An 18,111-nucleotide genomic window follows, 5' to 3' on the forward strand; every position below is an offset into this window, starting at 1 on the left:
CAAAAACCAGACCATGGCAAGAGGCCCATTAGGTCATTCACAATACTCAATCCCCGTTCCAGGCGGAAGTGTGGAACATCCAAACAGACTTTTATGGCCAGTGTGAGCTCAAAAGTATTACCACGCAGTGACACAAGCTCCTTGTCGTCACAGAAAATATCTGTTTATCTCCTGTGAGCCCTCTGTGGATAAAGACATCTCCAAAGCTACTGTATAATAACATTCACATAAATGTTAATCCCTAATATGGTTCGTCAACACAACTAAGCTTGTTGGGATTGGTCAACTTACCCAAGCCAATGGTGTAACACATATACTTGTTGTTTAGAATACCGGAAGAAGTGTCTACAGACTTGCTTATGGTTTCCTAGGAACGTACTCTGTCCCTGGGAAGTGTCCTTTCTGGAGTGGCTGCAATGCTCCTGAGATTAGAGTATTATCAAACTCGCTAGCTTCTTGGGGATCAGTTTCAGTAGAACAATCGAATTAGTGCGGGTATATCGATCCCATAGTCGAGATATGGTGCTTTGGTGAACGTTGGAGTGTCTTGCAATGGCAGACTGGGACTCCCCTGCTTCCAAACGTCCAATGGCAATATTTCGGTCAGCTGCAGTTAATCTTGGCATTTTCGATCTCTGTTCACGTCAGAAAATTGTAATGAACTGATGAATTTTGTACGATCTTTTATAGTCAGTGTCTCTACTCTTGTTTCCAACACTTTGCACGTGCATTGTGTGGAAACTTTTTCTGAAAGCAATTTCCGTGCATCCTTTGCATTTTTGCTGATCAACGTTTACAAAAAACATTTTGAGATGTGTTTGCGCGCAATGCACAACAAACATGACATGATTAAAGGGAATCAAACATAGGAATTGTCTTTATGACGATTGCTGGGAAAAAAATCGAATTGGAATTCTCAAAACACCTATGCGTTTCTTTGTTTGAAGAGTGTAGAAACTGAAGAGGTGTCATCACAACCAGAAGTAATATCAAACGAACCACAGGTGACGTCATTAAGATGCCAAATATCACAGCATTTACAGTGAATGTATGAAGTTATTATGCATTTTCACGTACATATGTGTCTTATAATCTTTATTATTGTCAGCTATACTGTATTGCCATATGCTAGATCCCACCAATCCCTCTAGAGGTAGGGCATTCAAAGGAGTTATCAAACAAAAGTTATCATTGTGTATAATTTTATTAATACTACCTCTATTACATGAGGATATACTGTTAACAGTCACCCAAACATTTTCTCACAATCTACCCGTGATTCGGTTAATAATTACCCAATAAAATAACTCTAAAGAATTTTTAATGCAACAATCGGAAAAATTGTACCTGTAACTATTGTTTTATGAAGAATAATACATATCAATATTGTGTTATTTTAGTTGCAGCTTTACTATATTTATTTCAAAAAATAATAACCATAAGCTTAGCACTAACTATGGTTCAGCTGATCGCTATCGCCGGATATTTTTTACCTGTGGAATAATATATCAAGTCACCGTTGAAGATCCTGCACTGGGGCTCGCGCTCATTAAAACTCTATGCTGTCATATAACAGTCAAGCTACAACAAATATGACTTTTAAGAAGTCAAAGTATGGCATTTATGATATGTATATCCATTCTCTGTCAATTAAAGTTTTTTTCAAGGCATCATTCTAGCCGTGGCTGCTGTAAATCAAGGCGAGTTGTGCAATCTACCTATAACATCACACACAATTTTGCCAAAACTAATGTAAACAATATTGAATAGAACTTAGAATAAAATAGGGTACAAATATAAGTCCAGATATACAATGAACAGTTTTTGTAACCAGAGAGTGTAATTACATGATTAATGTGCATGCTTCAATACAGTTTTGTTGACATGGTATTTCCAGTTTTACGCGCGCACAGTGTTGTTGTTTTTTTATAAAAAAAACACATCAAAATTCATTATGGCATGTATGATGCGCATCCACTAAGACTGGTAACTCAGGTACCCAGGTCTGCCACATTTAACTTTTTAATTGTTTTTCATCTTGCAGTCCTTATACTTTAGTTTTGCCTATATTATTCACATAATATCAGATAACACATCTAAATGTGCTTCAAGTGAATGGAATCTTCAGATTCAGGTTGTACAATGTCTTTCCACTGTTAATATAAGTGACAATACCCTTTCATAATCATAAGAAATCTGTGCTTAAAGCAGAGTCGGATAGATTTGCAACGGCTTATTGGTTATTTATATACTGTATGACAAGAGGGATAGTCAACTTTCTCTTTATGTAGAGCAAGATTGCAGCAGCTCCAGTCTTTGGTGTCACATTTTACAACTTGAAGAAAAATTGATCATGCTCTTTCGGCAAAGATTTCAAAGGGCATCATATGAAGGCCCAAAATTTGTTTGATCAAGGTTACAACATTCAAGGCCTTAGTAAAGCTTTCAAAAAGTTATATGGTAGACATGTGGAGGACATTTCCAAACTTGACATATCAGTGACAAGAATGATGCCTGATACAATTTACCTACTTTTGACTTGTACCATATGTTCCAGGGGTTTTTTCAGGCGAAAAGTTTACTTGCTTTTGCATGTGTTTGTGATGGGTGCCACCAGTGGGGCAGGATACACTCCTCTTTCGTTAACACATAGTATCATCACTATTTGAAAGTGATTCCTAAACAAAATACAAAATACAATATACAATATACAATACAATATACTTATACAATAGTTTTATTTTAAATCATGAATTTATGTTATAACTGTTTCCTTACACCTGAAACTGATTGCTGCTGGTGATATTCTGTCAACATCAGCATGTGCCATATAGCCAGCTATATCTCTTGCTGTGTCTTTCATCTGGAGAGCTGCAGGCAACACTTCAGTCATACATCCTGTACTGATCCTGTGAAGCTTCTCTGCATGTGGTTTGATCACAAGTTTGGTATCAGGAGGCTCATTGGTGAACTCTGTATGAGGGGGACTTCCACTCTCTACATCATTCAGACACCTTCAACATAAAAAGTCAAGACTGATTGGAGAATTTGTTAACTAGAATCAAGATCCGCAGACTGATACTCATCTGTAGGAGATTGACATAAAATATAAAATGTGATCAATGTGTAAATGTTTGGTTAATTCATTTTAATCAGATAATGTGAGTGCATTCACTGTTTATGAAATTATATGTAAACCAATATCAACTATACCTATCAATTGTAACAATTAACGAATAATCGATTCAGGTTTACTGCTGTGTAATGTGCACAGGACATGTTATCCCAAATATGAAATGTCATGTTTTGATCCTCTTTTAGGAAAAATTACCCAATCTGAAAAAAACAACTCAATTATGTCTTCTATTAGCACAAGTTGCATTGGTCAGTATATGCTCTGATTATATAAAGGTAACCAACTAAACATTTTCAGATCAAGATCAAAGGTTTAACTATCTTTTGAATTTGAAGGTGTGCTAACTAATGAACACACATAAAAAAGGAATGCTATTGTAATCCCCTTTTACTATTATAATATACTTTTTACTTTACACTTTTGTTTTATGGTGCCTTCATTTCTTAGAATAACCTCTCAGCAGTGAGTTTCTTCAGAATATATATATTCTATAGATATTCTACAAATTGTCCCTTGCTGAATACAAAATGTCTTCTACATCTTTGCCTAAATACTGTAATTCTTGCAAATCCCCTACCTCTATTACATCTTTGCCATAAATCCTGTATTTTGGCTTCAGTCACACGAACTAAATTTTCAGATTTTCAACAGACATCCTCTTCACTGTCAATTATACACACAATTAGTTGTTCCCAATATAGCAACCCAAACTATAACGTGCGTAATGATGGGAAACTTCTTTCCTGTGTGTGCTGGAGTCAACACCTATTGTTATAGCTGTAACGATCTAGCACTTGGTAGTAATCACATTAATCTAAAATTGTTCTATAATTTTCTTAAAACAGACATGTTAAGTCAATATCAATAGCTGCTTATTGTAGTGACGAGCGTACTCAGTAAGTATAAATCTAGTGTGAGGTGTTTGTGAGGTCGTCATGGAGTCTCCGTCTCCCCCTAAATGTGGCCATTTTATGATCACGGGAGATCCTCATAACAACTGCTGGAACTGCAGAGAGGCCAAATGCACGGAAAAGGCAAGATGCGACAAGTGCTCTACTCTATCTAAGAAGACCTTCACCAAGTTAGATGAAGCCATAATTATAGCTAGAAGACGAAAAGCAGCTAAGAAAGTCGACGTCATTGCGGCAACTGACATTGACTTAGCCTCTGTCTCTGACTCTGTCTCTGTCTCAGCACCTCTACCACCTACTCTGGCAAATGAATCATCTCTTGCGTTCTCTATGAACTTGATAGAACAACTCTTCAAACTTTATAATAAAAGGAGATGATGGAGTCGATGTTTGAGTCATGCTTCTCAGCTACATGGAGATCCTTAAGAAAAAGCAGACAGTATTGGCTCAGAAGAGTCCTCTGGCCAAGAGGCTGCATGGGGTACAGCCATCTGTTCAGGCCACAGCCACACCAGTACGACATACACCAGACGATTATACCGACTAGCCGAGTAGAAGCTCTCAAGCTTTACCCTCTCGTGAAACATGGGCATCTAGCTGTCTGCTTGGGTCCCGTCAAGGTACCGCAAGGCCCCAGCTCAGACACTGTACGGTCATGTACGGTCACGGTCTGGACTCCACGGTAACCCAGCAGACCGTTACGGGAGTGTCACTTCAACCGCATGGTCGCCATCAGCTGATGGTACCCATGCCAACCCCTCGGATTGCATAGGACCGTCCAACTGACCGAGATGAAGATTACATCATGGGACTGTCTAGCGGTTTGATGGAGGACCATAATTCCCATACGGGTTCCGTTATGCACGGGCAGTCATCATAAGCTGCACGGACCTTACTCATAGTGGAATCCTGGACACCAGCCGGAATACGGAGGATGTCAAGCTCCTACATCATTTCAACATATCCACCAGACATTGCAGTGGCCAGATTATGCAGGCAAGGTGGTAGATCAGGCTTCTGAAAATCTACTCAAGCTCATGATGATCGGCTACCCTTACCTCTATTGAAGCGGAAGTTGTATAAAACACATGATGCTCCACTTCGGGATCATCAAGTTTCGGACGAAGACTTTATGAAGCTAGTACACAACCCTAATACTAAAGTCACGTTACCTGTTTCCCGGATCAAAGACTTGTCAATGGCGTCCAGACATTCAATGGACATTGGCGCATATATCAACTGGTTTGTTGCCAGAATCAGGCACATCATTCCACCATTGCAGACATCATATGACGGCATATCAAGAGAGACTCCTATGAATATTAGGATGGATCAGGTCGGACTGATCCACAGCCTGCTAGACACCATGGTCAGAATGCAGGAAGACTTACTCTCCACCCAGGTCTGGATGTCTTCACAGCTACTTTGGGTTCAGCATCAACAACTACTAGCACAGATTTGTCCAAGAGCTGTTTCCTACCAAACAAAGGAGTTAATAATGTCACAAACAACATCTGTTCCCAAGATATTTAACAGCAAATATGGACATGTCATAGACGAGGTCAGACAAGACACAACTGAACGATTCCAAGTATCAACCATCAACCTAGCTGTCAAGGCACATGGATCTTCCTATCCCCCAATCACAAGGACTCGTCATATAAACAGCCACCCTCCAGAAAGGATTTGTTCCAACTGAGTCAGGGGTATGACAATCACCAGTCTTCACAGGATTCGTTTCGTCAGAAATGAGGATCCTATCGCCAGGGCAGATCCAGGACCAGAGGGGAACGCAGGTCCTGACTTCCTCGCCACCTATTCCCCCGTTATAGATCCTTTCGAACTGGTTATGTCTATGAACTGCGATTTACACCTACCGTCTTTCAACATAATGCCGACTCCGGGGCCAGTGGGAGGACGTCTTCTGTCATACGCTGAAAATTGGATTGTATTGTATTGTTTGTTGTTTAATGCCACACTCAGCAACATTCCAGCTATATGACTGCAGTCTGTAAATAATCGAGTCTGGACCAGACAATCCAGTGATTGATATCATGAGCATTGATCCACACAATTGGGAAACAATGACATGCATCAACCAAGTCAGCGAGTCTGATCACCTGATCCCGTTAGTCACTTCTTACAACAAGCATAGTTGCTTTTTACAGCAAGAATGGGTTGCTGCAGACCTATTCTGACCTGGATCTTCACTGGTCCTAGACGTCGTGGCTCATGGTTACAAACTGCATTTCAAGAGGCATCCCATCCTGAAATCTCAAGCTGTTTGACACAGATTTCGTCTAGTCAGAGCAAAGCTAGCAGCAGCAGATCTGGCCGTCAGGAAGCTACTAAAGAAGTGAGCCATTCGGAAACTATCAGAGACCAACAAGACCAAAGGCTTTTATTCTCTGTTAATCTTAGTTCAGAAAAAGAATTCGCCTGACATGTGAAGGATAATAGACTTAAAGATCCTCAACAAAAAATGCCTGATACCTCCTCCAAAGGTCCAGATTGAATCCAGACGTTTCAGTCGACTTTGAGGACAGGAGATTTGCTCATCAGCCTCAAACTACAAGACGCCTATCTTCACATGTCCCGATACACCCATCATCAAGATAGTACCTGCACTTCTTAATTAATGGTCGACGTTATGAGTTCCAGGTCTTACCATTTTGGACCTTGGCTGTTTGCCAGGATTACAGCGCCAGTCATCAGGTTTGCCCACCTCCAGCAAGTACGAATCCATGGGTACCTGGACGATATCCTGGCAGCAGACCAAGAAGAAGCCAGAACATGCTTTTTCTGGTCCAGCTTATGACCTACCTAGGCTTCCTAGTCAATCCTTCCATCACGAGACCACTCAGGTTCAAGACATCAGAGCGCATTTCCAACTACACAAGGGATATCTATGGCCACCAGAGGATCGATTCGTTAAGACTATTACGATGATTCAATCCCTATCAAGTCAACCCAGCAGGTCTCTAAGGTGGTAGATGTCTCTTCTAGGCAACCTAATGTCTCACAGGATATGAGGAAGGTTGCCCCTGGATAAAGCCACCTTACTCCAAAAATCCAGTAAAGCATCCTTCCTCCTAACCATGGCGACAGCAGCAAGAGTTTCAGAACTCCATGCTATGGACTACTCTAGTCTCACCCATGATCAACATTGGACTTCAATTACTCTAAGATCACTCCCAGTTTTGTGGCCAAAAATCAGTTTACCACCATAGATACTATACCGTTCCTGCCTTGGGGTCAACAGTGGATCATCCAGACAGACTGTTATGTCCCATCAGAGCTCTCAAATTCTACCTCTCGGCTACAGATCCTCATAGACGCCATCGAAGGAGACTATTCATATCCTGCAAGCCTCGTTCCAACAAGCTTGTTTAAGTCTACCTCTGCAGCAAGTTATACGCAGGAACAGAATTCCATTCCTCGTCTTGGATCCTACTCGGCTCACAAAATCAGAGCCCTAGGCACAAGTCTCAATTCTGCTTGACATCCGTTTTGGTGGAACAAGTGGTGTCTAGCTGTCAGTGGGCCTCACAAAACACTTTCACCAGTTATTACTTGTGTGACGTCCGCACCGGAAATAGCAATACAAGGTCTATCTAATCAGGAAATGATGTCTTTTGGTAGAAATAGACCATAACAGATGTCATTATCCAATAAAAGGAAGTGACAAACTGGAAGTGACGTCAGCATCCGAAATAGTGTCACAAATCCATTTTTAACAAGAAATGGCATCATTTGGTAGAAATAGACCAAAAGTGACATCATTATTACCAACAAAACAGCAAATATAATGGTAAATCTAGTGAAGGTATCACATATTTGACTGATTCTTGATGCATTCTATTTTTCAAGTCCTCGGGAGAAATTTCAGAGAAAACTATCTCGAGTATTACTGTCAATTACACAGGGAGTTACTTGAGGCAGATCCTGCTTGGTCCCTCTGGTATATTCTGGCAAAGATGTAATGGAGGTAGAGGATTCCTAAGAATTATTGAACAATAGTTATCATTGTTTAATAATTCTAAGAATACTACCTCTATTACATCCGAAGTACTCCCGTCCACCTCCCCAATTCATCTACATCTAGTGGTTAGATATGGGAAGAAGTGAGATTCCCACCATTGCATACGTCATAGCTTGATTGGTTACAATGCTATTTGGGAACAACAAGTTGTGTGTGATTGGCAGTGAAGAGGACGTCTCTTGAAAATCTGAAAATTTAGTTAGTGTGACTGAAGCCAAAATACAGCATTTATGGCAAAGATGTAATAGAGGTAGTATTCTTAGAATTATTAACAATGATAACTATTGTACGATATTTTGGTTGTCATCACACTGTACAAAAATTCAGATTTTCAACAGAAGTCATCCTCACTGTCAACTATCCATAACAAGTTATGCAACTGATAGTATCTTGCTTCCCAAAGCTCTTGCATATGCATAAGGTGGGAAAACCTCACTTCTTTCCAAAATCAGCACATAGATGCAGACTATTGGGGAAATGGGTGATATTTCTCCTGTTATTCTTGAAATCGATACAAATGATAACTATTGTTTGGAAATTCCTATGATTACAAAACCTCTATTACACTATTGCCAGAAAATCCCCTGGAATTGATGGGTTCTGACATAAAGTAATACCCTGGATACTAGACAGTATACCATCTCAGTGGCTTAGTTGTTTAGTTTGCTGACTTTGTGTGCTGGCAGGAAGGTGCCTCAATCTGAAAACCAAAAACCTCAACCCCAAAAAGTACTACAATTTGTACTTTATCTCCAATATAACATTTCTTACAATGGACCACTTTCTAAAAGGCATTGTGTATTCATAGCTTTCGGCCATGGGAGCTGTGCCATTTTACACTTATCAGAGGAGTAAACAAAGTATTGTTGTGTACTTGACGACGATAACGAAGCATGGCGCGTGTGCGACTGCTTATATCAATTACAGATTCAGACTTCAGATTTCAGTCCATGAATTTATATAATAATTAAAGTCAATGAAAAAGTACTTATTAAATTCAGACATTTAAAGTCTGTATGTTGAAATTCACATTTACACTTAATACAGCCCATATAATGAATTTTTAAATTAACCTAATTTCACAATACACCTACAGTCCATGAGATTCACAATTTGGCAGTTTAGAATTGTCACTTTAGAGTCTCTGAATGATTAACAATATTTGGCACATAAACTATGAAGCGTTCTACACTACCGAACACTTGAAATTAAAGTCACTGACTAGTTTCTCAGCCTAGCTGGCCTAACGACGACTCGAACACTCCTGGTTAGGTCTTGGCTGGCGTTGTCGGCTGGTTGACAGGTACTTGTTTGGTTGGTGATGACTCCATGGACAGCTTGGCTGTCACGGTCGACGCACAGTTGTTTCCATTGGTGACTTTGATGTGACGACTTCACGTGGTGCTGCTGGCATTCTCGGTGCTGGTATGGAGATGTCTGGTACGACAAGTTTACTGATTACTGTTTCTCTGAGGTCACACGATTCTTCTGTAGGTGCGTCCGGTCTCCGACTGTATGATGTACGATCTAGGTGTGGCATGTTTCTGTACTCCTGTGGCAGGCATCCATGAGTTATCTCCTCTTACCATGACTTTGTCTACTGCTTCTAGTGGTTTCAGATCAGTGTGACCTTTGTAATGTTTGTTTTGACTGACTTGTCTCTTCTGGAGTAGGTTTCTGTCTTGTTCTGTATGTTCAGTGCTTAGTAATGGGTTTGAGATTGGTACAGTTCCTCTCAATCTCCTCCCCATGAATAATTGAGCTGGAGACTTTCCTATTACTTTGATAGGACTGTTTCTGTAATCCAAGAGTCCCTTGTAAGGATCAGATGCTTTCACCAGAACATTCTTTATTCTTTGGACTGTTTTCTCTGCTTGTCCGTTAGACTGTGGATAACTAGGACTAGAAGAGATTTGTTCGAAGTCGTATTCTGCGACGAATTTCTTGAATTCTGAACATGAATACTGTGGTCCATTATTGCTTATGACGATATCTGGAATGCCATACCTGGTGAACTGGCTCTTCAGATGAAGAATTACTCTTTGACTGGTTGTATCTTCTAGCCGAACCATTTCCGGCCACTTGGAGAAATAATCAACAGATGGTAAATATGAACTACTGTTGTAGTCGAACAAATGTGCGCTGATCTTCGACCAGGGTCTTGGAGGAATTTCTGACGAAATCTGTGTTTCAGCTAGGTTTCCTTCTGATATCTGGCGCATATTTCACATGATGTAACAGTTCTCTCAATATCTGTGGCCATACCGGGAAAAATTAGAACTTCTCTCGCTCGGCTCTTACATTTCACTACTCCAAGGTGCGAACTATTTTATTTTTCTGCTACTATTTGGTACCACCAGTTTGTGTCCTTTAAACACCCTTAAATTCTTCTCTGTATGTCCAAGGGGGCGGTCTGTTAGCCTAGTGGTTAAAGCATTCGCTTGTCACGTCGAAGACCCGGATTCGATTCCCGACATGGGTACAATGTGTGAAGCCCATTTCTGGTGTCCTCCGACGTGATATTGCTGGAATATTGCTAAAAGCGGCGTAAACCATACTCACTCACTCACTCACTGTATGTCCAATATTGTCTTGCTTGACTACAACTTCACTTGGCTGTTAAGGCCATCCTTCCATTATGTAGTCTCTGACTTCTGTCAACATGCTGTCTTTAGCTGTAGCTGATTGTAACATCTTCAACTTGGTATCTGTGACAGGGAGATAACTGATCATATTGACATCAAGTGTCTCTGTTTCATGCGATTCCTTCCAGAAATTTCTGCTCAGGTGATCAGCTTCCAGGTTGGTAATTTACGTTCAGATCATATAATTGTAGTATCATCATTATCTTCTGCAGTCGAGGCGGAGCTTCGTGAAGGGACTTCCTGAAGATAGCTTGTAATGGTTTGTGATCGGTCTCGACATCAGCCTTTCTCATGTAGATATATTGATGAAACTTTTGACATCCTTCAGGAGATTGCTACCATTTCTTTTTCAATCTGTGCGAACTTGGTCTGTGTTTCTGTTAGGGCTCTTGATGCATATGCAACTGGTTTTCCTTGCTGAAGTAATGCTGCTCCTAATCCAATGGAACTTGCGTTGACTGATAGTGTGAGAGGTAGCATCAGGTTGAAGAAGGCTAGTACTGGTGCTTATGTTGTGATTTTCTTCAGTTGTTGGAAGCTGTTTGCTTGTGCGGTTACCCAATGCCAGGCTACTTCTTTCTGTGTGAGCAGATGTAGAGGTTGACTAACATCTGATAGACTTGATAGGAATTTTCCTAGATACTGTATGAATCCCAAGAATGTTTACAGTTCTTTCAGGTCAGTTGGTCATTCCATGTTATCAATTGCTCTGATTTTCTCTGGATCTGGAAGTATTCCTTCTTTGGAGATTTCATGTCCGACGTAATGCAGTCAGTCAACTTTGAACTTACGCTTGCTCTTGTTAAGCTTCAGATTGTATTCTCTGGTTCGATGGAGAAGCTTCTTCACACATTCATCATGGTCTGTCATTCATTCCCCAGACGAGTATGTCATCCATTATTGCTTCGACTCTGACAAGGTCTTCGACCATGCGTGATATGATTCTTTGAAAAACTTCAGGTGCTGATTTGATCTCGAAAGGAAATCTTGTAAATCTGTATCACCCAAAAGGTGTGTTGAAATTGCATAGCTTCAATGAATCTTCGTCAAGGCAAATCTGCCAGAACCCGGACACTGCGTCAAACTTGGAGAATACTTTGGCCTCAGGCATCACTGCAACAACTTCTTCGATGGTCTTTAATGGATGGTGCTCTCGATGAATGGCTCTGTTCAAGTCTGAAGGATCGATGCATATTCTTATCTTGTTCGGTTTTACGACGACAGTCATGCTGGTTCAGTCTGTCTGACGATTACCGACGATTACTCCGAGATTTTCCATGCGATCCAGCTCTGTTTTGACTTGGTCTAGTAATGCGATGGCTAACTTGTGAGAAGGATGAACAACTGGTGTGTGTTCCCAATTCAGTTTGAAGGAATGTGTACCTGGAAGACATCACAGTCCCTCGAATACGTCTTCATGTTCTTTCACGAGATCTTCAAAATCTTTTTGTGACTGTTCTTTGACTGTGTTGACACGTTGTATTAAGCCCATTTCGATGCATGTTTCTCCACCCAGTACTGTAATTTCATCAATGTCGACGATGTTGAACAACACTGAATGAATGTCATTTCTGCCCTTTACAGTGCACGGTAGCTTTACAGCGCCTTGGATTGCTATCTGATGACATGTACTTGAAATAATGTCTGGTTTCTGTAATGGTCCCTGGAATACTTTGTCCAATAACTTAGACAACACATTACATCTCACCCCTGTATCTAACTGAATTCTGACTGAATGTCCATTTAAGAACACCATCTTGATTCATCATCTTTACCTTCAATGACATTTATCATTCGCAGAAATATGTTTTCCCCTTCAACTTCTTCTTCTAGATGAAATACTTTCCCCCTGTTTTCTGTGTTTCTTGTGACCTTGTATTATGTATTTCTCTTGGTGTGTACTTTTTACTTGTTTTAGATTTGCAGACAGCTGCATAATGTCCCATTTTACCATATTTCACACAAGTTTTACCATCTGCTGGGCATCTTGCTGATTCAAAGTGATTGTAACCACATCTTGTACACTATGTACCTGTACTTGTATTTCTGTACTTGTAACCTTGTTCTCAGTTGCTAGTCTTTGTCTTCTCTTGTTTATCACGTCTGTTTACTTTCGATTCATATACAGCTATGTCCATACTCTGTAACTGTTGCTGTGAAACTTCATATGTAACACTGCGCCAAGTAACACTGCACACAAATGTCCATGTTTGAATCCTCAAAGGGTTTGCTTGTACCAAATCCGTCAAATGTAGGCATGACTTGCAGGGTATCGCCGCTACGAAATTGTCATGTGCCGGGGTGTCCAAGTCTGTTCTAAACCCATTTCCAACTTTGAACCTTTGAACCCTCAAAGGGTTTGCTTGTACCAACTCCGTCAAAACATAGCCACCGGACATTGCTGCTACGAAATTGGCGTGTTCCAGGGGTGTCGCAAAAATTAATCAAATATTACCACAGAGCGGTGTTACTTTTAGCATGCAACCAAGCACAAAAGATGAGGTACATATGTCCGACTAACTTCATGTCAACTTTCAATAGTTTCTGTGAAGAACCTTACAAGATATGATCTTTAAAGCAAACTTTCAGTGCAAAAAATCATCAAAAATCAAAATTCAATAGGGCCGTCACTAAGAAAGATATCCAAAATCGGCTAACAATGTGTTATGTATGGAGACAATTCTCAGAAAGTTAGGAAGCATTTCATCCAGTGGGTTCAGAGGAGATAGGATTTGAAGACAGATACCCAAAAAACCCTGTGAAAACCTTGAATCCAAATTGGCTGCCAAACCAAGTAATCAATGACCAAAGTTAAAAGAACAAATAATGTCAAGCACCTAAAGCGGAAGATACATGCAAAGTTTGAAAGTAAAATGAAATAAAAAAAATGAGGTACATATGTGAAACTAACTTCATGCAAACTTTCAATAGTCTCTGTCAAGAACCTTACAAGATCTTTAAAGTAAAATTTTGGTGAAAAAAATGATAAAAATCAAAATCCAATATGGCCGCAACTACCTAAGATAGCCAATGACAGCTATTAAAGTTTTGATTTGTTGTGTATGGAGACAATTCTCAGAAAGTTTGGAAGCATTTCATTAAGTGGATTCAGAGTTCTATGCTTTTGAAGACATGTACCCTCAAAACACCGTGAAAACATTGAATTCACTATGGCTGCCAAACCACGTGACCAATGGCCAAAGTCAAAGGACAAAAAATGTCAAGCACCTAAAGCAGCAGACACATGCTAATTTTGAAAGTAATCGGACAAGCGGTTGGGGAGTAATAGGGCAACTTAAATCTTCAAAAAATACTTGTTTTTTGGTTATCTGCCCTTGGTCTTTGGGCCTACGGCCTTGGGATTTTTGTGGTATCTGCTTCAGGACATTGGGAATCTTGGTGCCAATTTGAAGAGATTCTGAGCTGTAGTTCTTCAATTATGATTGGAACAAAAAACGCATAGAGCCATAATGATAATAATAAATCGAACAATTACAATAGGTCTCTTGCCTTTGAGGCATAGGGCAGTAGTATAGGTAATGATGGTTCTGGACCACTTCCACTGGAGCTGGATTTATATACCTATACCATCACTACAGATGGAATTTTTTATGCCAAAATGATTATGCGATTCAACGATAGTCATGAGATTAAGTTAAATTGGCTCCAGCTCACCACCACCTGGAGCCAATGATATAAATTTTTATAGGTAATGGGGGTTCTGGCTCACTTCCACTGGAGCCGGATTCATATACCTATACTGCTACTACAGGTGGCATTTTTTATGTCAAAATGATTATGCGATTTAACGATAGTCATGAGTTGTATTAAACGAAACATCAATATTAATTAATAATGGATAAAATTTACTATAGCCCACGAGGATATTGGAAAGGTATAGGAGCAATAAAAAAATTAGCCACCGCGGCTGAGGTATCTAAAGATGTGGCTAAGGATTGGTTAAAGAAACAAGCGATGTGGCAGATATATTTACCGGCACCGCGTTATATACCGAGGAAGAAGTTTGATATTTATACAACGAATGAAGTTCATCAGGCTGACCTCTTGTTTCTTCCCCACGATAAGGTAAAACGCAAAACGTATAAATTCGCTTTAACAGTAGTGGATGTGGCTAGTAGATACAAGGAGGCTGAGCCATTAACATCGAAAGAATCAACAGAGGTAGCTAATGCACTGAGTCGCATATATAAACGCGGACCGCTAAAATGGCCTAAGCTATTTCAAGTAGATCCCGGTCGCGAGTTTATGGGATCGGTAACTAAACTGTTAACAAAGCACAATGTCGAAATCGTCCGTGGTGAAAGAGAGGCCCACCGCAGTCAAGCTATCGTCGAAAGATTTAACAGGACATTAGCGGAACGTTTGTTTGGCTATCAGTATGGGATCGAAATGAAATCCGAGCGATTGAGATCAACCGAATGGGTGACACGATTATCAGCCGTTGTATCAGCGCTGAATAATGAAGAAACGAGATTAATAGGGAAGAAACCATCCGATGCGATTAAAATGAAATCAGTGACTTCCGAATCTTCAGCACCGAGGAGAGGCAAAGAACGAAAACTTCCGGATAGAGTAAGGGTAAGATATTTATACCAGGCCGGTGAACTCGAAGGAGGCCTATGTCGCGCAACCGATCCCATATGGTCCCTTAAGATGTATAACATTAATCGATTGGTTACGAAAGAAGGAGAGCCTATTCTTTATTATCTTCAAGATGGACCGGGTAGGGCATTTGTACGAGAAGAGTTGTTCATAGTTCCCGACTGTACGGTATTACCACCATAACCATAAGCATAGGTATTTACACCATCATTATCAATCCATCTCTTTGTATCGAGGGGGGATAATGATGTCTTGTTCATTCTTAATCCATATATCCTATGATTGTAACTTCTTAAAGAGTTCATCTCGTGTTTGAACGTTCTACCGTTGAATAATGCTTCTTTATACTGTTCGTGTTTGATATGCTTTTTTACAACATACTTCTTAACGCCCTTAGCTTTTCTTATCTCTCCATTATCGGACTTCTTTATAGAATACATCTTAGGTCTTAATCCGACATACTCCGCTATAGGGGTCCCAGCACATTCATCCTTCATCTTACCTATTACCTTTTTAATTACTACGCTGTGCAGTGGATTATCTTTAGGATAATCGCTCGTGTCGTACATATCTATTTTTTCTGCCATATCTTTATACACATCCTCGGTTTGTATTTCCATCAACAAAGAATCTGTGTCGGTATATAACACCTCGCATCTATCGCCGTATTGCTTCTTAAGTTCGTTGTAATAAAAGTCATACATTAAGTGTTTTGACAAGTCGAGAATACTCATACCGACGTACACCGGTCTGTTGAATTTTATATTACTTTTCTGCATATGCAACGCGGCTAAGTCGTTATCGAATATCTTGCTTCTGTTAAAAGCCGGACTGGCTATAAGTTTCCTAAGTCTTTCTTCCTCATTAGATCTGACTAATTTAACATCAAAACGCTTCCTTAGATTCTCCATAGTTTTACCAAATACCGAGTTATTCATGAGCTTATACAGATTCTTTTCGAAATCGCTGGTAGCTATCTTTCTTAAATCTGTGTTCAGCCTTATATAGGGCTCCATCCAAGGGCTTTGATCGAACTTTAGAACTCTGTGTATTTTCTTAAGTTTCATACCTAACGATAGATACAACTGGAGATTTCTGAAGTGAACTATATATTTTGTTTTATCCATCAAATTTGGTACGAGTTTTTCTACGTTAGCAAACCTACTATTACCCATCAAGGAGCGTTGATATTCCGACATCCAATCTTTATTAACCATTAATCTTTCGGGAGCTAGCGGATAACTGTTATGGTCTTTATGTAACGAACTTGGATATTCCAAGTCAACTTCTAGTATGTACCCTTTATTCACATCATTATTATGGATATTAATAACATCGACCCATTCAAAACCACCCGTGGGTAAAGGTTGACTCATAGCCCATCCGTACAAATTGTTAGCGTCGAGATATAATATATGCGTGTCGGGTTTACTCGGATCGTATCCTTCCACTAATTTATTATTAGCCCTAGAATACCTTTTAGCTGCCATCGATATACCACCTCTTAATCCTTTCTCAATAAACAAGTGCATATCGTAATCGGTGAGTAATTTTAGTTCTACGTCGGTCTTCTTCAACAATGCATCCCACGATAGTCCAGGACTGGAATAGTACCATGCCGGGTCCAAGCCATATTGTTTGAAACATGTCTTTCTAAATATCTCGAATATATCGGCGAGTAACAGTACATCAGTTTTTAAGTACAGATCGTGATAATCGCATAAATTCTTACAACCTAATTTATCCCAGACCGTCAGAGCGTGTTCATAATCGGCATCTGTTATTCTAGATTCTGTTAAGTTACTATATAATGATTCGAGGGGCGGTAATTCAGTTTCTTCGAATCTAGACCAATCATCCATATATTCGTAAGGATATACACCTTTTCTCAGCAACAAATGACGAGTTATCTTATCGGTATATTTATTTGTTATCGCGAAGTCATCGGGATTGTTCGCATTAGCTAAATTGTCCAGGGAAGATAACAGAAACTGTACGGAGTCTATGAATCTAAGCCCATTACTTTGCTTTGTTCTAGATTTCCCATCCTTGTCCCTATAATGTATAGGTTTAGTCAACGAGAACGATATGTATTTTTCCATATTATTAGGAATGCACGTTAAACCGCCGTCGGTCTTTGAGATAGCTTGCATAATGAGATGTGAATCGTATCCCCTAAGGTTATGAAACACAACGGGGATGGGTATTGTTTGAGAGTTCATTTTTAGTTTCAAGTTACACTCGTTATGAGCTGCTCCCCGATAATTACCCGTGACGTGACAATGATCTCTTACGGAATCCCCATCCAGGGGTTTATTACAAACGTGACAACTCGTTGACTTCTTATGGGCCCTCCAATCATCCCTCGTCATACACATGGGTTTCTTACACGATAATTTTTCCCTGATTATTCTCTCTTCATTTTGTAGATATTCTAGGAACTTTCCCGCTGCATCAGGTCCTCTGTAAATCACGGGAGTGTTTGTTTTCCCATCATACCTTACAACTATATATCCAAACCCACAAGGAATATGTTCTTGAGTTTTGTACGTAAAACTACTGTGGTTGGTATTTTCTATGGGTTTGATAAGCGCTTCGAAGTCGGCGTAAATAACGTACGGTACTGGCATTTGATTACAATAATGTTCAAATTTTAATATATTTTTTCCCTCTTTAGGCATATCGATCCTGATAGCGGTCTGTCCAACACCTCTACAGTCTTCTTTATGCGCTTCTAATAGATCTTGTCTGCTG

At 39.9% G+C, this 18,111-nt stretch overlaps 1 protein-coding gene across 2 annotated transcripts in view; it reads right to left on the minus strand.

The window, feature by feature from the left end:
• The window catches only part of LOC124136483 (ras-specific guanine nucleotide-releasing factor 2-like), a 977,843-nt gene that overhangs the window by 525,200 nt on the left and 434,532 nt on the right, over window positions 1-18,111 (minus strand). For both annotated transcript variants that reach the window (XM_046502407.2, XM_046502406.2), the window contains one exon: window positions 2,779-3,014. In XM_046502407.2, coding sequence (XP_046358363.1) covers window positions 2,779-3,014 — 236 coding nt within the window. The remainder of the gene's footprint in view (window positions 1-2,778; window positions 3,015-18,111) is intronic.

Source organism: Haliotis rufescens, unplaced genomic scaffold (assembly GCF_023055435.1).
Source record: "Haliotis rufescens isolate VD_foot unplaced genomic scaffold, xgHalRufe1.0.p SCAF_1, whole genome shotgun sequence".
In the NCBI taxonomy this organism is placed as follows: Eukaryota; Metazoa; Mollusca; class Gastropoda; order Lepetellida; family Haliotidae; genus Haliotis; species Haliotis rufescens.